General features: G+C 37.9%; 3 protein-coding genes across 9 annotated transcripts; 2 read left to right on the top strand and 1 right to left on the bottom strand.

Annotated features, from left to right (window-relative positions):
- Positions 1-1,975: 1,975 nt before the first annotated feature.
- LOC141784561 (ubiquitin carboxyl-terminal hydrolase 50-like) lies at positions 1,976-14,774 on the bottom strand. Of its 6 annotated transcripts, none has more exons than XM_074662405.1 (16): positions 14,697-14,774; positions 12,442-12,587; positions 12,245-12,348; positions 11,924-12,009; positions 8,371-8,405; positions 7,316-7,390; positions 7,071-7,192; positions 6,890-6,986; positions 6,177-6,292; positions 6,013-6,083; positions 5,774-5,899; positions 5,567-5,662; positions 4,717-4,845; positions 2,808-2,933; positions 2,641-2,710; positions 1,976-2,562 (listed from the first exon to the last, which is right to left on the bottom strand). In XM_074662405.1, exons 7-16 carry the CDS (start codon positions 7,126-7,128, stop codon positions 1,988-1,990), a joined length of 1,464 nt encoding a protein of 487 aa, XP_074518506.1. In that variant the 5' UTR covers positions 7,129-7,192; positions 7,316-7,390; positions 8,371-8,405; positions 11,924-12,009; positions 12,245-12,348; positions 12,442-12,587; positions 14,697-14,774; the 3' UTR covers positions 1,976-1,987. The 6 variants fall into 6 exon arrangements, with proteins under 6 accessions (XP_074518506.1, XP_074518502.1, XP_074518503.1 ...); XM_074662401.1 differs by having other exon boundaries at positions 7,071-7,153; XM_074662402.1 differs by having other exon boundaries at positions 7,071-7,153; positions 12,245-12,340.
- On the top strand, positions 8,522-12,604 carry LOC141784565 (E3 ubiquitin-protein ligase RNF19A-like). Of its 2 annotated transcripts, none has more exons than XM_074662411.1 (5): positions 8,522-8,629; positions 9,736-9,846; positions 10,034-10,134; positions 11,855-12,025; positions 12,152-12,604. In XM_074662411.1, exons 2-5 carry the CDS (start codon positions 9,750-9,752, stop codon positions 12,602-12,604), a joined length of 822 nt encoding a protein of 273 aa, XP_074518512.1. In that variant the 5' UTR covers positions 8,522-8,629; positions 9,736-9,749. The 2 variants fall into 2 exon arrangements, with proteins under 2 accessions (XP_074518512.1, XP_074518513.1); XM_074662412.1 differs by having other exon boundaries at positions 8,564-8,629; positions 9,723-9,846.
- LOC141784563 (zona pellucida sperm-binding protein 3-like) lies at positions 14,404-17,360 on the top strand. Its single transcript, XM_074662408.1, has 8 exons — positions 14,404-14,846; positions 14,963-15,078; positions 15,286-15,389; positions 16,292-16,466; positions 16,636-16,753; positions 16,844-16,926; positions 17,009-17,118; positions 17,256-17,360. Exons 1-8 carry the CDS (start codon positions 14,469-14,471, stop codon positions 17,315-17,317), a joined length of 1,146 nt encoding a protein of 381 aa, XP_074518509.1. The 5' UTR covers positions 14,404-14,468; the 3' UTR covers positions 17,318-17,360.
- The last annotated feature ends 5,041 nt before the right edge of the window (positions 17,361-22,401 follow it).

Genomic DNA, 22,401 nt, shown 5'->3' with positions numbered 1-22,401 from the left:
AAAAGTTTATGGTAATTAGCTATGACCATAGACTGTATAAAACATGGACGTAGTCTCCCCGACGTCACCTGTCTGTTTCTGAAACAGAAAAATAAAGCACATCAGCTAAAGCGGCCATATTGCTAGTGGCAAGGGCTTCGCGTACAGCTAAAGGGCGCCTGTCGGTCACGTGACCCTGAGCTGTGCCTCTGATTGGGTGAGCTCACGAGTGAGCTTAATATCCTCTGAACAGCCGAGTTAGAAAAAAAATCACCCCCGTACAGTGGGAGCCGTTAGAAAAATAAGCGACTCAGACAGGAGATGTTTTTTGAACCAGGCTGTAAATAGGTTAAATTCTGCTTTGAAAATGTGTTTTTTTGGCTTGGTGTGTATGTGTCTTCTGGTACTTCCAGAGCCAGTCTCAAGCCGACACTCGAGAAACGGCAGATTTTAGCACTTCCGCATTGTCTCATATTCTTAGACTGGAGGTTGCTGCTTGTCTATGACGCAGTTCAGCGTCAAGCAATGGCAACCAATCAAGTAGAGATATCCTTTGGCCGAGCGGGCCCTAAAGGACAACGCATGTAACTTTGGTTCCTAGTTCCATCATGGATACCAAAAAGCTTACAAATTGTGTTCAGACTCATCCTGTTCTTTTTAATGTCCGACCTTTTTGGCTACCAACAAAAAAATGTTGCCAGGGATCATGTCGCAAAGGTGGTAGATTGTTCTGGTGAGTTCAAAAAACTGTGCAAAAATAGCAGAAAAGTGTAGTCTGTGGTAAAGACGTAGCCTAGCCTAACATGCAAGCATTTCTTGCTTCATCTGAATGAGATGACACCAGGGCTCCAGACTAACTTTTTTCAGCAACACACTGAGATTTGCGCCGGGGGGCGCAGGTTACTTTTATTATCAGTCTCCCGCTGGATTCTTCCATGGATGGCTTCATACCAGACTGTGTGCCATTGATCTGAACAAACGCCTGTGACCTGGTTTTCACTTGCTCCACTTGTGACTGATTAGATGGTGATTTTATATTATGTTCGTGCCATGCTTTAAACTGATGTTGAACAACAGCAAGCAGCTACCGCCGTGAAAAATTCTGCCGTGCGGCTCCTTTAAATGACAAGCGCAATCTTACTTTGACATCAGTAATATGACAAGCAGCCAAAAATGTTGGTGTGAACACACAAGGCTCCGTTCATTCAGACAAGTTTGCATTCTTTGCACATAAAAGGTGAAATATTATACTTTTAAAAAAACTCGAAAGTCAATTGATTTAGAAATTTGATGTCCCCAAATCATATATGTGGCGTTTCCCCCCCAAAGAACAGTATGTTCATAAAGTCAGGCCTTCTGAAAATCCCTCTGTTTCACAGCATTTCTCTGTGAGCCGTTTCATCCTCTGGAATCGAATATGCAAATGAGCTTGAGTTAACCCCACCCCTTCAGGAAGCAGTCTGGAGCCCAAGCGTTCCGTTACCATGGCAACTTCAGCACAACCAAACAAACTGCCAGACATGAAGGCATCATTCCGTTCTGAACATGTGTGTCTGTATTCTCAAAAAAGAGATTTTTAAGAAGGTGGTGTTGTATACATTCCAGTAACACATATTTCTGTCAGTAAACCATATAAATGTGGATTTTGTGTAATATTTCCCCTTTTAATTAAAATTGTAAGCCACATAAAGATGTCCAGTTGTTCTGTGGTCAGTTCTCAGAAACTGACACAGCTGATTTCACATGTAAACAATGCAGCCACAGATACATGTAGGGTCCCAGGACAAATGCAGGAGCAAAAATAGTAAAAATATCATCTTATTATAAAAGTAATAAATAAGAGGAGTGAGTCAGGAGGTCAGGAGGATGTAAATCAATCAAAGAGCTGATGATATGCGTAAAAATAGAGAAAATGTATACAAACAGGCAACAAGATTAGACTCCTGAATCAAATGTAATAAAACTTTATTTTGAAAATAAATTTTAAGATGACGAGTTTATAAATTCATCACCTCCATGGCTCTCCTTTGACTCTGCTCTTTGCAGTGTTTCCAAGTCTTCTTTCGCTCCTTGTCACAGTTCCTGTGGTAGACATTTTGTGTCTGATGTCATCCTCTGTTTTGTTTCTCATGACTTTATTAACTGCAGGTTGGACTCTGTTTCCTGTGAGGCCAACATCAGTTTCTCTTTTTTTAGTCTTTGTAGCAGTGGACTTCAGTGTTTCAAAGTTAGTGTTCTTCCCCAGCAGACCTTTCTTTTTAGTTTCATGTTTGTTTTCTAATAAAAAGTTTTTAAAGCACAATGTTGGATGTTTTGCTCCGTTTCTTTGGATCACCTCTTCAAATGGATTTCCCAGGCTCTCTGAAAAGTTTGCCTGCTTTTTCAAAACATCACCATGGATCTCTCTCTCTGTTGTTATTTCACCGTTCATGTGCTTAAAGTTCTCCTTTGGGATGTGTTTATCCTTTAGTCCATAATGAGGAGCAGACACCTCCTCCCTCTGAGCTCCATCAAGTTTTACTTTGGCTTCAACGTCAAAGTTTGAGCGGAAGGCGTCCACATTACCATCAAGATGTTTGCTCACTTTGGAGAAGGAAAAAATAAAGCTTGTTAAAAACACAGCCTGGTTTCTACTTTAACACTGACTCTTGGGAATCTTACCTTTCCTGTACATGAGGAGGTACGCTGTGTGAGACCTCAAACACTCCGCCTTCGATTCTGTACGTTCAACCTGAAGTAGTGAAAATATCAAAGTCAGTGTTTTCACTGTTTCGCTGCAAAGTGCTAAGATTTGTAGCATTGAACTGTTTAAAGCAGGATGAGCTTACCCTCACACTTTCATCATTGAAGCTGTACCAGCACTGAGTTTCAAAGGATTTGATTTGAGCGGTGTAATGACCTCCTGTCAGCTCACCAAAGTGGTCCACTACAGCATAGAGGTCGTATGTACAATTCTGTAGAGACAAAAACAACTTTAAAGAGGGGGCATTGTACTTCTTTGAGCTTTAAACTGCTTTTCTGGTAGCCTTGGAGATTTATGGGCAAGTTGTTTAAAGAATTTAATCTGGATCAAAATGCTGTAAATGGGACAACAGATCATAATGTGGGCTACCAGCTCTGAAAAGAACAACAGGTAGAAGAGCCAACATGGGGTCATTGTAGGCGTTTGTTTAATAAAACAAAAAACAAAAAAAACATAAATATTTCAAATTTCTTTTATAACCCCTCATCTGAGCCACAACAAATAAGTAACAAATATCCATTAAAAAGTGGATATTTTGAAAACATCTGAAATGTTTTTTTAAAAAAAGGCTAAATGTCCAATAGTTAGCAAAATTAAATGAAGGTTTGATCTGGATTAACACTGGGATTAGATCACTTAATCCAATCCTAGTTTTAATCTGGATCAACCCTTCAGTTTGTGTTGTTCAAATCATTTCAGTAAGATTTGGATCACCCTGATCCAGAAAACAGGATTATCCTGATCCAAACAGGGGGTATGATTTCAAAGTGAATTTCAGGAAGAAAATGTCATAAAACTTTAAAATTAGTCAAATAATGCATCAGTTTACAATTTAGTGTCAATACTTTACTTTGTATTTTGCACTTGACTTGTTAAACCATTACAGAGATAAAGCATATAAAGCTAACTATATAAAGCTACCAATGAAGCCTTTCAGTGCAGCAAAGTAAAACAAAGAGAAACTGAAAGAGCAGAAGCACAGATACTCCTGGCAGAGGAATGAATCATGCTGACCAAACTGCAGCAAACCAAAGAAAAACTTCAGATCAGCCTTCTAAAAGCAGAGCTTAAAAATACTGGACTCTCCTTTACAGATGAAGAATCATGACCATTTTCTTTTGTTTTATTTTGCTAACTATTGGACATTTAGACTCTTTTTTAAAAAACATTTTAGACAAAATATCCACTTTGTATTTTTCAAGAGGGGTCATAAAAGAAATTAAAATTAGAAGTGGATGTTTATGTTTATTTTTTCCTCAAAATAAAAAAACACTTACAATGATCCCATGTTGGCTCTTCTACCTGTTGTTCTTTACAGGGCTGGTAGCCCACATTAAGATATGTTGTCCCATTTAGAGCACTGGTAATCCGGATTTGGTAATCTTAAAAACTGTGTATCCGGATCTGGGTGAGCCAATCCAATGCTGCTTTGAAAACTGGCATAAATCTAAAAGGGATTACCTCACCCTGGATAGCAAGAAATGGGATTTCCAAATCCGGATCATTTTGATCTGGATTAAATTCTTTGAACAATTGGCCCCCAGATGATTAACAGCTCATCAAATCTAAATTCTTCACAGACTAGTGTTTAAGACAAACCTTTTTTAAGCCTCTGTCTGAAAAGCTTCATTTCAGCTACTGTCTCTTTAAAGGTCCCCACTCCACAAACCCCCTTCCCTCTGATTGGGCCAGGTGAGGGCAGAGCTACAGGCAGACGTCGGTGTTCAAAGACTGTTGCTCTAATGTGTTATGAACAAGTTAAGATATCCTAATGTCCTCATCATTTCACCAGGTTATGATCTACTCAGGTGTTGCTTTAAGGATATACCATCTTGAGTAGTTCACGGACAGATTCAGAGATTTCTACAATATATGAACATGTCGTGATTTGAAAATCTGCTCATGTTTCGTCTGAACATCCCCCTCTTTAAACCACCACATTTGGGAAATTCAATTAAAATATTTATAAGATAAAAAAATACGTAACAACTTACTGCCACATGTAAAGTTTTTGGTATCTCCACTTTGCAGTGAAGCTTGATGTAACACCTGAACACATAGTCATAACTGAATCTCTTCAACAGGAGCGTCAAAACCTCTGGGCTCTGTGTAATCTCACATTCCTGAACAAAACAACAAAATCAGAAGAATTAAAACTGGTAACTTCAGGAAAATCAGTGGTAAATTCATTTCTAATGTTTTTTTGTTTTTAGTTTCTTAACAAAGACATAAAATTCCTGAGGTATTGTTGCTTGTCTTGATTTTGTACGGTGGCCTGTGGGAGCCAGACGGTTTGCAAACAGCACAACACAACACAAGTACAGCCACAATAAAAGTTAAAAGGTCAGTTATCCAAAAAGACACAGAAAAGTTATGAAAGTAAATGATTGTCGTCTTTTTGAACTTCAGTTATGATAAATATAGCTCTAATGCTAACGCTATGACATGACTGATTCATAAAACTATCTATAAGATGACATTTTAGTGGTAAATATAGAAATAAAAATACTATGTATGTAGGATATCACAAGGTGAGACCTCTACAAAACTACATTTATCATAGCTGAAGTTAAAAATGATAATCATTTACTTACTTTTACAGCTTTTCTGTGTCTTTTGGAATAACTAAACTCCTTTAACTTCCTTTGTGTTTTTGCTTTTGCATTCTTTGAATGTGTCTGACACCTACTGGCCACTGTAGTTTTGCTTTTGAGACATGAAAACCATCGCTATCATTGAATGTTGTAATAGTTTGTTTTTCATAACAGAGATAAATTCAGTGGACTCAAAATACCACAGTTAACATTTTGATAAAAAATTAAAAACTAAATATTCTGTACTCACAAATTCTTCATCCTGTTTTTTCTTGCAATGGCTGCAAAATATCTTGTTTTCCCCGCAGACTTTTTCCCATTTGAAGAAAGCCTCCAACCCTTCCTTCTGTAAATAGAGTGAAAAAAAAATCAAAAATACACAAATTCTCATTTAATTTCCTCTCAAAGAGAAAGACACAGTATAGCTCTTGTATTTTTAAAAGGGAAAGTTGAGTACCACACTGAAGGTCTGGTGACGTGAATCTTCCACCACAAGAGGCAGAATCCAAAAGAAGCTCCTGCTGTCCTTCGTCTTTTTGCACTTGAGGCATTTGATCCTGTGGTTCAGTTCTCCTTTAAACATCTGGAAACATCGACACATCAGTGGATCATTAAGTCCTGCTTTAACCAGTCAGAAAAGAACCGTTTGAGTTGGAGTTTAAACCTGTATAGACACATTTTAAAATCGTTTTCTACCTTTGATGCCTCTTGACTTGTCCGACACAGGATTTTCTCAAAGTACTCAGCAGCATCTCGTTGCTCATACACTGAATGAATGGATTAAAAACAGTTCTACAAATGTAAGACAATAAAAATATCATGTATTATTGAGCGTTGTGATGTCTGAAATCCACACTTACCATTTGTGATGCCCAGTTTTCTTATGATTGCATGTGTTTTTGCCATTTCTTTCTCTAAGGCAGCAAACAGATCGGCCAAATGTGAGTCAAAAGTCGTTGAATCTTGACAGCTACACCTTTGACAGAGAGAGAAGGACATTTTAATTTACCAAACATTTTGGAAACTACCACTCAGCTCAGCAAAATATAGAGCGTGAACTATCAGCTGCTTAGTTTTGGACTAATATAAGATCGCCATGTTACGAGAATGAAGTTGTAGCGTTACAAGATTAAAGTCAAATTGTTAAATTTTATGAGACTGAAGTTGTGATATACATGAAATTAAGTCATAATTTTACTGGATTTAAGTTATAATACTACTCACATTGAATCGTATGAGATTCAAGTTATTATTCAGGAGGATTAAAATGCATTGCTACGAGATTGAAGTACAATAATAAAAGTTGTTATATTAGGAGTACTAAGTTTTTAAGTTACCAGATTTGAGTCATAATGTTTTAAGTTTATTGTTGTGATCTTTATTTCTTTGTTTTTACAGCCCTCTAGATTTGGCTCTATACTCAAAGTGCAGGTAGAAGAGTGGTGTTGATCTCCTCATGTACTGTAACTCTTAATAAAACTGTGGAGGAGCATTTTCACGAAATGAAAACTATTTAGATGAAGAAGTGTAAAAAGCAAAAAGCTAGAGATTAAACGAAGAAAAGTTTTAGTACCGTTTTACGGCCTCTCTGAAGTCGTCAGTCATAAAAAGCACTTGAAGGATGCAGTTCAAATAGCAGGTAAGACCTGGACTCTTCAGTCCATGGTAATCTAAAAAAACAGCAACAGAAGAGTGCCTTAAGACACTAATCTGACACATTAACCAGGCAGAGTGTTTATCTTCCTCTTATTCACCTGAGATGTTTAGGCTGCGTAGTTTCTTTCTGAATATTTTCACCAAGTCCTGATTCATTGTGATGCTTTTCAAATGTTGACATCTTCAGATCAAAAGTTTTCAGGGGGTGAACAGATTCAGCCTTTTGAACACAACATAAAGCAGAATATCAAGACAAGCAGGTTTGCACCACAAAGCACTTATAACTTTTTATGTCTAACTCAGCAGTTCAAAAGATATTAAGAGTACCAGAGGCACAGCTCACCTGACGGACATACAAGTGTGCCTCTTCGGGTTAGCATTTTAAATGTGACTCCCAAAGACGATGGGCCTCAAAACTCTGTATCAGAAACAGATGGATGATGTCAGAGATCCTGCAAACATTTATTATCCAGTCTATGATCAGGGTTATCAAAAACATTAAAAGCTTGTATACACCAGAACCAGATTTTAAAATTAGATTGTCATTGTCACTTACTGAAATATTTCTCCTTAAAGGCTGTCAACAAATACATTCCTAATTTAACCAACTAAATCATTAAAAAGTCTGAAAAAAACTATTTGCCTTTATTTTATGCAAAAATTAGTATTAGTATCACTCGTGAATTCATTTGATGAAAAGGTTTTGAGTCCCAAAAATTATGACCAGCTGTGCCCTGAACACAAGAGACATTGCAAAACACTCTAACTGAAAGAAAATGACTTTAAGATGTTTAGACTTTTCAATAAGGCGATATGTGGGCATGTTTACATATGTTTATGAACATATAAAAGAAATCCTTTTTATGTTTTTCCAACACTGTTATTCTGTTCATCTTTTCTTGATATTTTCCCTTCTATGTACTTTTTAGTGTGCCAAAAGCCAAAGTGGGGACAAGAGTAGTGGACTAGCAAAGCAACCGTTACTACAGCAGTTTGAAACAGGCAGCTGCTATACAAGCTACCACTATCATTAAACTACACGAGTTTTTACGAATGTAATTTTTACCTTTACAGAAATTTCACCAAGTTCTGTGTGAATAAAACTGATGCACGTTGATATTTTAAGAAACGTTGGACCTTCAGACTAACATTTAAACCGTACAAACACAAAGGTAAAGGAAAGTGGACGTTAAGAACAACAAAACGCTGTCAGTTTATGTTGTGTTTAGGTGTCATTGGAAATCCAAGCATCACTGTAGACACAGCAAGATTTAACGACAAAAGTGGACAATCAGTAGTAAAACGTAGGCTAAAGTAATGGATGCACGTGCACTTAAACTCACGCGACACGGGCGGTAACACATTTCATAATAAAGCAGTCAAAAAGCAGGCACTCACCTGACAGCGTGGTTATTAAGGATGACTTTCTTTCACTTTCGATAAAAGCGAGTGGGAGGGAGTAACCGGGTAAAATCCCACGGACAGGAGGGGAACAGACAGACACAGAGATACAATTTAACTGAACTCATCATCACACTGTGGAGTATTTAGCTAAACTAAGAGAAGCTTCAGTCTCTCGAGTTGTGTTTTCCGCAGGTGTTGAAACACTTGAAGAGGAAGTGGAAGAAAACAAAGCCAGTCAAGCTGCTCTCATCGGGTAAGACATTACTTCCTCTAAAAAGATAAACTTTTTTTATCCCCTGCTTTCGAATCAACATAAACGTTGAAATGTGATAGAAAATAAATTAAAATTAAATAAAGGTAAGATTTTTTTCTTTCTTTCTTTTTTTTTTTCTTTCTTTCTTTCTTTTTTTTTTTTTTTAACCGTGAACCAACAGCTTGCAGCGAAAACGTCATGTCCCTTAACAAACATCAGTGTAGGAGGAAGTCACCGCGGGAATTCCCAAAGTTTCTGCTCCGATTTATTTTCATTTTACAAGCTCAGTTATACTGGTAAACATGTTTACAGCCGTGATTTCTCGTCAAGAAAATAAACTTCCGTGAAACTAAACTTATGATATCTACATAGTTTCATACTAAGCATGGTTTATATTTTATGCTTTCTCTTAAACTTTGTCAGAGTGCCTAAAGCAAGTGGCCAAACTCTAAAAATATACAAAGCCCATGTGTCAAAAAATCTGCAGTTCTTTGAGATTCAACTTGAGGCTGGCCACAGAAAAACAAGACACAGCATACACACCAAGCCAAAATGCTTTCACAGAATTAAATTTAGAGATTTAAATCAGATTTTGTTTTCCAAATAAATAATAGTAAAAAAAAATAGACATATTTGGATTTTTTTTGGTGGGCCTAATTTATTCTGTAATAATAATAATCAAACTTGCAGGATTTATTTATCTATTTATTTATTTTTTAATGTTGTTCAGAATTATTAAACTTAGGAGTTCTGGCATTTGGTCCTGTCATAGCTTAGGCTATGGGTTTGTCCTTATACCAAAAACAGTTATTTTTCTATCAAACGCATAGGTTTTAAACTCTGATGCTAACGCTAATGAGCTGTCATATCTTTCACTAAGTCATTACTGACCATTAAAAAGAACACATAAAATAAAACAGAAACTCAGGTAATTTGAGTTTGAGCCTTCTGGTTAAAGCATATTTTACCTATGACAAGAATTTAAATACATTTATGGTTGTTATTGTATAAATTCACTAGTTATGATAATTTGTTTGCTAATAATATGTTAATTTATAATTTATAATTTATTTATCAGTTGCCACATCATCAGACTTTTTTTCCAGTGAGGAGAATCAATATGAATCTTCAAGGACAGGAACAAGCAGAGAAGAAATTTGACCCGCGGGATACCACCATGAAGTTCGCCTTCAAAGTGGACGACCTGGATTTTGTGTGTAAGATGTTTTATGTTGTTCACCGTGAAACAAACACAGACAGCTGCTGTTGTTTTCACTTTATCACTGACAAGTATTTCCTAAGTTTGCTGTGGTTTTATTCACACGTCTAAAGCTTCTCTGTGTCCTAACATTACTATGATTCACAACAACTGAGGCTAACTCTGGCCCCACTGTGTAACTTCAGCTTTAGGTGATGGTGACAGTGAACTCACAGCAGAGTTGTCCTGCGGCCACGCTGTGACTCCAGACTCTCTGACTCAGTGGTGTGTCAGACAGCTGAATGAGGTATCTAACACACAAGTATACATTTTTTAAAGGTAGGGTCTGCAAGAAACTGGAAACTGGGTTCTTCCTCTTCGACGCACACCCACAGCCTCCTACTGTGACTGTCTGAACCATTGACTGTATATAGAGTGGACAGTATGGGTCCATTTACCATTGTACGGTTTTAAAGCCAAAATACCCCCATCACAGGCCCGCCATTGGCAGCAGTTGAGCAGTCAGAGTCTGCGTTTTTAACCTTGTATAACTAATGAAAACACAACTTTTCAGAAAAAAAGAGGACTTGAATGCAGGGCAGCCAAAAAATCACCACAACAATCAGATGTGAGAAACATTTCTACGAGGTATATGAATTTTTTAAAGTTTGACCACAGCCCATATGGAATGAATGGAAAGCCAGATTTTTTAACCTATACTGCAGCCAGCCACCAGGGGGAGCAGTTTTTGTGGAGATCTCACTTCGATCCAAGCAACTTGACATCCATTTTTTTTACAGTCGATTGTCTGAACACAAACTCACTAGCCAAGCAACCACCTGTAGCATCATCTTGGCATGTTTGTATGCCAAGTCATAAACTTTGCGAATCATCAGTACGCAAAATCACTTTAGCACTGGCACGCTGTGATTGGCTGATGTAACCACGCCTACCCTCTGCCCAAATACATCCCAACACAACCAAAACATCAACATACAGGCTGAGGAGAGGGTTTGAGGCAGACACAGACACTGACACACATGAATAGAAGAGGAACTGACAGTGATAAGAACAGGTGTTTGGAATACTGATATTTATGTTTATGGCTTTTTTTTTTTTTTTTTTTTTTTTTAACCAATGATTTAGGAATGAAAAATATATAAATATAAGATTGATGGTTGAAGTTGTATTAACAAAGCAATGAACACAAACTTAAAAATGAAAAAATAAGGAAAAGGTCATCTAATTATCAGCCTCGGCCAATTAACGGTGATGAATTAGTGAATAATTTAACAACATTTACAAAATTTCTAGGCCTTTTGACTCCTGAATGTGATGTTTAAAATTTGGGTTCACCATACATTTGCTGTATATGGGATAACATATGGATAGCAGTTAGTATAAGACAGAAACTGAACATTTTCCCACTTGTTAGCGGGATAGTAACTTAAGATACAAACACGTTGGCAGGAAACAATCATTAAATGATTTTTTAAAAATGATCAATGAACACAAATAAACAAATTGTCACAAGTTTTACCACTGCTGATGTCACCACCCTGCTCATGGTTAAGTTGCTCTCACTGAATTAGCATGCTAACCAAAACTAATGTTTTAGCTACATTGTTTACTTGAGTAAGTTAACCGTTTACTCATCCATATGTTGTTGGGGTTTTTTTTGTAAACAAGCAAAAGCTAAATATGGCGAAGCTCCTTCCCGTGAATTATTTGAACATCAAGTGATGAGTCTGTCGCTCATAATAGATAAAGTTAATAAAAGTCATCTGAGGGTTTGACCAATCAGAAGTAAGCATCTTACACCCCAGTAGACCAGTTAGGAAGCCCAGTAATATTTGTATTGTTGTTCTTAATATCATGACTTACAAATAATTAATATCAGCCCTGAAAAAAATTTAAGTCGACTTCCAGAAAAGTTAGGAAACTTGCTGAGGTGGATATAAAATGCTTTTATGTTTGTCTATTTGTTTTCTATGATCTGAAACTAATCCTTCTTTCGTTGTTTACAGGGTAAATACAAATTCAGGTGCCCTGTAGTGATAGAAGGTACCAGAGTGTGCAACAAACAGTGGTCCTACCAGGAGGTGAGGAGACTGGCAGATCTGTCCGTGGAGGAAATGAAGCTCTTTGAAGAGACCATGGCTCGCCTGGCTGCTGCAGATTACTGTGAAATAAAGCAAGTAAGGAGTCCAGTGGTTTTTGTGGGCCTTGTGTTTTGACTTTGAGTGGAATATTTTAAGTTAAGTAAAAAAAAAAAAAGTGACAGCATTTATTTCACATGATTGTGTTCTGCTGTTTTACATCAGTGTCCACAGTGCAAAACCATTGTGGAGAGGATGGATCTAGCCAACCTGTGTGTGGTGTGCAGCATCTGCACAGCTGATCAGGGGAAAACATACCAGTTCTGCTGGCAGTGTCTGAAGACGTGGAAAGGCCCAGGCCCCCGGTCGGATCGCTGCGACAACAAGGGATGCGTCGACACGGTTCTTCACCTTCTAAAAACCTGCAAAAGCATCAGTCTGCCTGCGGTGGAGGGGGTCACCAACTGCCCCTCTGTGCGGGCTTGTCCTACATGCGGCATGAGAGTGGAGCATACCCAAGACTACTGCAAGAACATCCACTGCCCTCGCTGCCAGGTGTCGTTCTGCTTTGTTTGTCTGAAGCTGAAGAGTGTGTGCATCAAAACCAGCTCCCCGTACAAGATGTGTCCTGATGGTGTGGCTCCAAGACAGACCTCCATCCCTGAGTGGAGAAGATGAAAGAAAAATCCTTTAAGTCAAACAACAACAGCAACAACAACAAATCACACAATGTGATTAGTTTCTTCAGGGAATGGTGTGAAATGCTGCTTTTTTAGAACATAAAATTCACATATGGGTTAATTTTGACCATCATTGCAGCGGCAATCCTGGAACAACATTTGTGCTGAAATCTAACAAGGGAATACTAAAAAGGGATTTTTAGAAAGGAAAATCTAATGGATCACTACAAGGCTCCTTTACTGCAATGAAGTAGCAAAACCAGTTACGTAGCCTCAGATTCTTGTAAGCACAACAATGTGCCTTCAGCAACGTTCTTTCCTCTTGCTTCTCCTTTTTTTTTTTTAATTTATAAAGAATAAAATGTGTTTCAGTTCCTTTAAAGCTTTCTTTACACATGAATGCAAAGCTACTTTTACAATGAATACTTGTATTTTGTAATGGTGAACGGGAGAACTGGTGTCTTTATGTCATGTTGATTCAGATACAAACCACTATGAACACTTTTTACCCATGCTCTTCCAGTTAGTCATGTGGAAATCAAATAAAGAATAAAAGAAACCAGCAGTTTCATTCAAGATGAATGAAACACAAACATCTTTTTTGTCATTTTTCTTGTTTGTGATACTGAGTGTGGGTAGAGAAAGCAAAAATGCCCAGTCTACAGATATGAAGCTGATGCTGAAGTGTTGAAAATCGCTTGAGGGTGGCAGGCGTCAGAAACACCAGAAGTCACATAAACGCTAAACCAAAAAAACAAGCTTATTCAAAAAAAAATAGTTTTGGTCTGAAAAGCTTGTTTCTTTACACACACTCTACTAGTTTTTTTTCTGTAACTTGTTATCAAAAGATATGAAATCTATGAGCCATTCCTATAGAAAGGCACTACCACCATTGACAATAGGCTTCAAAACTTTATATCAGAAACAAAAATGTGACACCAAGGACACTACAGCCAAATATATTAAAATCTAGAGCACAGGTCTTCAACTGGGGGTCTGCGGCCCCTAAGGGGTCCGTGGAGGTACTGCAGGGGGTCTCTGACATTTTTGGTTGATTGGGCAATTTTTTTTTGTATTTTTCAATAAAACAAAGAACAAAGCCTTTATGATATTTTAGACAATTTTCTGCATGATAATCTGTGTGAACTGAAAAGATTGTTGTTACCTCCGCCAAGGAGTTTATGTTTTTGGGAGAGTTTGTCTGTTTGTCTGTGAACAACATAACTCAAAAAGTAACAAATGGATCTTGATGAAATTTTCAGGAAATGTTCAAAATGGGACAAGGAAGCAGTGATTAAATTTTGGAGGCGATCTGGATCACCGTCTAGATCCAGGATTTTTTAAAGAATTCTTTATCATTTTCACCATATGTGTATATAACTCCACCATAAATGGTCGGATTACTTCGCAAAACAATACAAGACAAGGTCACCATCATTTCTGACAGATGTAAAAGTATGATCCAGATCCTGACAATATTCTGGATACTAAGATCTGGAATATGAAATATGTACTGGGTTATCATAATTTTTAGCACTGTCAGTAAACAAAGTATCATACAAACCTGCAACTAACACCAAATTGTAGCAGACAGTCTGCTGAAAGGGAGTATAACATTAAAGTAGGACTAAAGTGTTGGTGACAATCACAATATGCTTGGTGGAGGTCTGTGCTCTTTGAGTGTTTTTCTATTTATTTATGTATGCAGACCTACAGTGTTTTCAGTGTGAATAAAACACTTTTTTTATACTTTGGGTATCCTTTCTGTTTTTTTTCTCTGGTACTGATTAGGAGTGATTAGTGTCAGGTGTGTTTCTGCTGACAGCCACATTTGAAGCTATCAAAGAGCTCTTTCAAACAAAATGCTTCTTCATTTCATCTTCTTTTCAAATCTTCTCTTCCAGACATCTTTGTGCCACACTTACCAAACCCCACCTCTCTTTCTGTCCTTCTCTGATTTGGCTGCACTTGAAGCAAACTCTTTAAAACAGACGAACAACCCAAACTCCCACTCTGCAGGTCACAAGCTGAAGAAGAATTTTGTGTTGAAATGTCATGAAGACAGCATCGAGGTTGTGATGAAAGCTCACCTGCTCCACCCAGAGTTACCTGTGGAGCCCGATCACATCAGCCTTGGACCTGCTGGTGCTGCTGCTGAACATCACTGCAAAGCCAAAGTGTCAGGAAACGGGGATTACGTCATCAGAGCCCCACTGAGTGACTGTGGAGGTCACATGATGGTGAGTGAGCCTGTGGAGAGTCAAAAAACAAAATAAGTGTTAACCTGTTGAAAAAAGATCATAGCAGCTTGGTGGCACCATCTAGTGGTTTTGTTGTGACAATGCTTTATGTGCAGTTCACCTCAGGTGCTTTGCTGTACGACAACCTGCTGGTGTTCTCTCCTCCACTATCACATGGAGACATTGTGCAAGCACATGGAGCTGCTGTCCCAGTTCAGTGTGAATTCAGAAGGTGCATTCACACACAGTTAATGTTGCCACAAATCCCCAAAATGTCCCAAAACGGAAGTTTTACCCTCATTACTTCATCTGCCTTTGGTTCAACACATCATTTGGATAATTTACCTTCTGAACTAATTTCTTACTAAAAACAAAAACAACAACAAAAAAACTTGTTTTAATAACTTGTGTTCCGGTTATATCCCCCCTCACTCTGCAGGAGATACACAGTGAGCAGTAAGGCCCTGAAACCAACCTGGAGCCCCCAGATCACCACCCAGTATGAGCTTTTGGACCTGGACTTACAGCTTCGGCTCATGACAGGTGGGTTTGTTTCAATCAAAACAAGCTTCCATGTTACAACACATCTGAAAATTTGATTCAGGAAGAAAGTGGTAAAAAACACTTTTCCCCCCCATTTTTTTCTTATTTTCAACCAAGTCGGAAATAAAAACAATGTCGCTCTGAGGTCTGAGATAAACATATGAGACTTATAGGATTTTAAGGACTTTATCTAGCCCAGGAAACAGGATCATTTTCTCAAAATCAAACTTTTTGAGTTGGTGATAAACATTATTGTACAAAATCTCTTTTTTGGATACATAACTCACTGGACAGGGGGTCAAATAAAAATACATTAACATTAAAATAATAGTACCAAAAAGTATGGTAACTGTAAATATCACCTCTTTTTTTCCAGTTTTATGTTGTGCTTGATATTTACACAATTTCTATTTACTAAGATATTGTTTTCAATATTTACCTTTTGTAATGTTTTTCACTTCATAATTCCTTGTTTGTTACTGTTACTCTGCAAATTCCCCACTGTGGGACAAATAAGCTGTCAATTGACCATAAAAGATTTCAAATCCAGGACAAAGTGGACTAAATTATGTATTCACTTTTTTCTAAATCAAACTAAAGTACAGAACTTGAGGAAATGCATTTAGTTGCGTTAAGTTACCATGTACAAGATTAGCACTGTCTCATGCCTTGATTCTGGGAAAGAGACAGTGGACCCAGGGAAGGCCAGTCTAGCTCTGAGGAAGATAAGTTACAAGGACATGGAGGGCCCCATTGACTGGGTTTGCCTTGGGCCCCTAAACGACTAAATACGCCCCTGCCTGTACAATGAATCTGAGAATTGAATTCTGGATTCATTCAGGATGAATGTTCCCTGAATCATCTGTTAAACTAAGAAAACGTGTTTCTGTTTTATTCTCCAGATGATTGGAGCAGTGAGAGAAAGTCATCTGTTTACATCCTGGGTGAAACAGTCAACATGGAGGCCTCTGTGAATCATCATCATCTTCCTCTTCGTCTGTATGTAAACAGCTGTGTGGCCACTCTTTCCTCTGATGTGAACTCCTACCCCAGATACCCCTTCATAGACCACCAGGGGTGAGTCTTTCATGTCTACAGCAGTTCCTCTAATTAACCCTCCAAATCAAAGCCACTTAAATCAGCCTCGTTTCTCATCCTGTTACTTTAAAAATGAATCCAGATCAGCGGTGTAATAAACGCAGAGGTCAGAGGTCAAATCTGATAAAGGTGTGTCTGTTCTCTGCAGATGTTTCACAGACTCACAGCTGCATGGCTCGAGCTCCCGCTTCCTGCCAAGAATCAAAGATGAAATCCTTCACATTCAGCTCCAGTCTTTCCTCTTTCCAGAGGACCACAGACGCACAGTTAGCACTGATTTCTGATAAATTTAAATATGTCTCATGGTGAATATTTGAACAAATCACTTCACAATGTGTGTTGTTGTTGTCCTGCAGATCTATGTATCCTGTAAACTGGACGTTGAGCCCATTTCAAACAAAGACCCAAAGAAGAAGGCCTGTTCTTTTATTAACGGGAGGTAGTTTCACTTCCATTCAGCTTAACTTATCCTGAAATATGTCACTTAAAGATATGATCAGGAATATTTCACACTTTGTCAGATGGAGGTCTGTTGATGGTGATGATGGTGTCTGTGAGGGATGCAACAGCAGCAGTGCTAAATCCAACCACAAGAGGGCGGTGGGGAGCCAAACACAGCACAGACAGAGTGGTACTTTATCTGAAACATGTGGAGTACTTCATGTGTTGTTTGCTGAGTATTTTATGCATAGAAAAATATTTAACATTCAATTTTGACTTGTTTTTAAAAAAATGTGTTTAAAATGAAACATGATTTTTTCCTTTCAGAGCTGCGAAAGGAAACTAAGCTGGGTCCAGTGATATTTCTGATTACAGCCGAAAACGCCTGATTTTCTGTGTCAAAGTAACAGCGCTCAATAAAAACAGCTGTGACATGTGATTAAACTTAATTTATGGTTTGTATCTTTTTATTAAAGCTCCTGTGATTATTTTTTAGTTAGTTATGAAACCAACTGAAATTATTATTAATGCCTCTCTAGGACTAAGTAAAGCAGGGGTGGCCAACCAGTCAGAGACCAAGAGCCGCAAAAATGGCTGTGGTACGTCACACACGTGGTTTTATAAACACACTTCCTCTCAGACATAAATGAAATGTCATAAAATGAAAATCAATACATTTTCAATTTTTAAAGCAAGATTTGCTGTGTTTGTGTGTTTCAATTCGTACTAGAGAAGAGAAACTGAAACTTAAGCATCAATACCAACTGATCCCAAAGTTGGCATCCATATATATATAGTTTAGATTGATCTATATATATATAGTTTAGATTGATCGGCACACCACTACTCATAACTATATATATATATTTTTTTGATAAATGGATTGAAGAGCCACACACTTAAAAGCAAAGAGCCACATGCGGCTTGCGAGCCACAGGTTGGCTACCCCTGTTATAAAGGAAGCATGTCCATTAACAAGAGTGACCATTTCTACAAAACTGTTTGCAAAGTTTGAAAAAAAACAGAGCGGTAGGTGTCAGACAAAGTGACCAATGGGCTAGATGGGCAATATTTTTTTCTCATAATTAACCGTGTGAAAGTTTTAACAAGTGATAGATTAAATTCTTAAAGATGGCATGATGAGACTTTAATTTTATTTATCTATTTCTTTCAAGGAAAATGAACTCAATATTTAAGCCATAAGGGTAAATATTTTAGAGTTTTTGCAATATTTGGGGAAAAAAAAGAAAAAAACCCAGAAATTTGAGAAAAACCTGTGAAAAAAAAACATGTTTCCAAATTTTGAGAAAAAGGCAAAATTTTGAGAAACCACATAGGAGACACTCCGAGGTACCTCATAATCACACCCGAGATGTATTTGAGCCTTTATGGTCCACCTTATGGTGTTTTAGTTGGTTAACTCCAATAAAATTGCAACAGAGTAATAGGTTGAAATCAAATCTTTGTAAAATATCAAAGTCATTGTCATTTCCCCAGTTTCCTGCTCTATCCACTGTTCTGATACTAAATTTAACCACGTGATGGATCTTAAAACATTTTTAAAAAAAAGTATATGACATCTGTTGTCGAATAAATCTGATTGAAAAATGGACACAATCATGAAACATCTTCGTTATAAATCTCCAGCTATCATCACAGCAAAACAAATCCAGTCTTTTTATGATGCTATACTTTGGCAGTTGACTGGGTGTTGGCCAGAGCAGTGGTTTAGACCCCGAGGGAAGCTTTTCATTTTTGATTAAACAAAGTTTTTCATCATATTTAGCATGCTGAAACAAATAGATGTAAGAATATGTTTGTAGCTAATAATGAAACTGGCTGTATTTTTTTGATTATTGTAAGCCAGTCTGAAAGGAAGAACAGAGACAAAAACATATTAAACAGAAACAGGTGGTTGCTATTCTTCCAAAGAAGATCCCTGCTCTGTTCTTCAGATCTTAGGGCAACCAAATCCTGAAAAACTCTTAGTTTTAGTGATTTTTCAGTAAAGAGTAGCAGTTGGGTTACATATGCTGTTTTTTTATCTTAAGCAGAAGGTAAAGCACTCTGTACGTTGTGCTCTGACCTTATATCTCAACCCTTAAATGCTGCAGCAGATTCACTTTTCTGCCTGTCAACACTGGTGAGACAAATGAGGGAAACTTGGAAAACACAAAACATTGACTTTGACTTCATGACAACCGTGATAATTTCTCTCTTTGCTCTTTTTGCCAACCAGGTTTCATTGCCAGAGCCTTTAGTAAGAACTGCTGTTTCTCACTGCCATCCCACTGAGATCTGTGATAAAATGATATGATCCACTGTGTCCACCGGGGGGCACCAAAAACTGTGCAAACCTAGAGTTATCACCAGAGCTTGACGATGCATTTGAATTGTTTTAGAGATCATTCAAGGTATTTCTTTGCTTCTGCAATGAGGAAATGGTAATTTCCCAAAGTGTTTATGCAAATGTTATAGTTTCCATATTGTATTTATTGTATTTTCACAACCATAGTACAATTTATTGCAACAGTGTCTTTAGCATACAACAACAATTGTGATGTATGCAAATGATAGAGGACCTAGAAGGGATCCTTGAGGTACACCTTTTTTCCGTGACTGATGTTCCTTGGAGGCAAAAATTCACCTGAAAGACACATAATACCCCAGAATACTTAACTGTCATACATTTCTCCCCTTTCTAATTCCAATTTATGCCTATAACTTTTTAACCTTTGCCAGTGCAGCAGCTATTTTGATTCCATCACTTGCTTTTTATTGTTGTTTAATGCTGTTATTCGCGCTTCCTAATCATTTTAATAAAGAATCTAATGAATTTCTAATGGGAGTTTTGGGTTGTTCAGGGTTAAGAGTTTAGGTTTACACATGCGCACAATTAAAAGAAAATAACCCTGTGATGGACTGCCCGCTATAGGTTGGGAAGAGTCAAAGTACCAAGTGGAGGAGTTTTTGGTGTCTTGGGATCTTGTTCATGAGTGTGAGATTGTCAGACAGGTGCCGTGATATGGACACTCGTTTATTGTGGTGAAGAGGGCGTTAAGCTAAAAGGCAAGACTCTTAATTAACCGATCAGTCCATGTTCCAACCCTCACCCCTGGCCACGAGCTGTGGGTAGTGACTAAAAGGACAAGATTGACAGTACACGTGGCTGAAAAGAACTTTCTCCACAGCGTGTCTGGGCTCAGCCTCAGCATCAAGAGGAGCCAGATGAGGTGGTTCGGGCATGTAAGAGATCCTCAGGTAGGATGGAGAGATTATACCTCAGCTGGCTTGGAAACGCATTGGTTTCCCCTCAGAGGAGCTGGGGACAGGGGCCACTGGTCTTCACTGATGATATTACTGCCCCCATGACCTTGACCACGATAGACGCTTTCTTTTTGTGCATTTAAGTTAACTTAAGTGGTGCATATTTTATCATCACAATCATGCCTAATAATTAAATCAAGTGCTGTCTTTATCTTGGCTAATGCATCAAACTGACGCCCATGTATTTTGAAACAAGCTTTTACTCTGTCACATTTAATGGCTCAATGTTGACTTTTATAATTACACCTGCCTGGTATTTGGTTTATTGTTATTTGAGTCTTGAAGCACGCCCTTAGCCACAGGGTGTAAAAATTTGCAGTCAAAGCAAAAATCACGGACCACCTGAAGTGTTTTATTGAGCACTTAAACATTTTCTTCTTCTCTTTTTTTAGGACAGATTTTAAAGTAACTGCTTTATTTAATTTTTGATTCTTTAGATAGCATCAGTTCAGCTTAAACCCAGCTCAGTGAAACCTCTCGAGCCTTTGTGTTGATGCTGCCAGAGTGCAATATTGACGCATAAACACGGCATTTCACCCCTCAATTTACCTTATTGCGCTTGTCCTGCGGCCAAGGATAGCATTGCTTAACTGTACTGTAACAAATACACAAACACACACTCCAGCATGCACACACACTCACAAAAGCACACCTGGGGAAACATTCCTCGAGGGGAGTCATCAATCAGTTTTATTGCCTTCTCTGGGAAAGCTTCCTCCTCTCCAATCAAGCGTCTTCCCTCCCTCCCTCCCTCCGTCCTCGATCCTCTCTCTTATATTTCCATCTGTATCAGTTTTGGTCCACATCTGAGAACAATCCAGTCCAGCCAATTTACTTCAACCATTTTTCCTATTCCACTGAGGGATAATTGGAACAAACTGGGGAGTGAGATCTTGGCCGGGAAGAGATAGGAGATAAGACGATTGCGACTGGCTCTGCTCTGTGCTCTCAATTTGTCCGCCAGCTGTAATAAAACTGAAGCTGGAGGATCTACACGGTGTTGAAAAATGTTCCTAACAAGCCATGAAATGTTGTGTTGAGGCTTAAAATTCTCGTTTCCTTTAGAGAAAGAAAACCTGCTTTAAAAAAAAGTAAGAAAAAAGAGCCTCTCCAAGAACAGATCAATCTGTTTCAGGAACTTTCTCCCCCTCGAGTGTGTTATCATTGGTGTGTCTAATTTCCTCCAGAGCTTGTATCAACAAACACAGCACAATGGTCTATTGTCAGATAAATAATGTATGATACACTGCTTCAGATCCATCAAAGGAATGTATTGTATTACTTTTGTGGTACATCAAGTATTTAGATCCTTAACTTCAAAGGTTTGGAAACCAGTTTCTTCAATTAGCTTCTTATTCAGAGAAACAAGACCCTGCAAGAGCTCAAGACGAGCCCACAAAGTTTAGATAGTTCTGGTTGTTTTGGTGTTTATGTTTCTGAGATCTTCTTCACAAGTGGACGAGGGCGGGGCTTTCTGAGAAGCAAGATGATGTCACGTGCCCTCAAGCACCAATCAGGATTGAGCAACGCTTCAACTGCTTCACTGCTGGCAACAGCTTTGAGTGTAACGCTTACTAAACCAACAACGCAAACTTACCTCTCAAATTGGTTTATATTATCAAATATTTGCAAATGTGGAAAAAACTACAGATATATAACATTTCTTTTTTATAACCTCTTATTAACCTCTTATTTGAATCTGTTACACAATTTATCAACTGGCTGAAGTACTCAGAATATTTTACCACAGAGAATTTAAAATCATAACAATATTCAAAAAATCTAGTCAAAGTAAGAGTCATCACTGAAAATTAGTTTCTTGGCAAACATGTCTAAAAGTGAACCTGGTAGCTCCTATGTGGCCTCGTACTTTCAAATATTCAAAATTTAAAAATATTATTGTATGGAAGCCCAAAGTGGACATCCTTTCATATGTATTATGCACTTTTTTTATCCCATGATAATGAGAAACTGTGTTTATTTTCTTGATTTTCAACATAATATCAGTTGAATCTTTTAATATGTGACGCCCTGTGACAAAGTGGTACCATTGTCATTTTGATGATTTTATCCCTTACACTTAATAGCATCTTTTAAAAGCTTTTGTGTGGACATTTTTGGGTGATTTTGGCAACCCCTGGACCCA

This window comes from Halichoeres trimaculatus, unplaced genomic scaffold (genome assembly GCF_033239565.1).
Source record: "Halichoeres trimaculatus isolate MK-OKI-2021-1 unplaced genomic scaffold, fHalTri1.1 fHalTri1_scaffold_22, whole genome shotgun sequence".
In the NCBI taxonomy this organism is placed as follows: Eukaryota; Metazoa; Chordata; class Actinopteri; order Labriformes; family Labridae; genus Halichoeres; species Halichoeres trimaculatus.
Note: the sequence above shows the minus strand (reverse complement) of the source record. Positions and strands in the feature narration are given on the sequence as shown.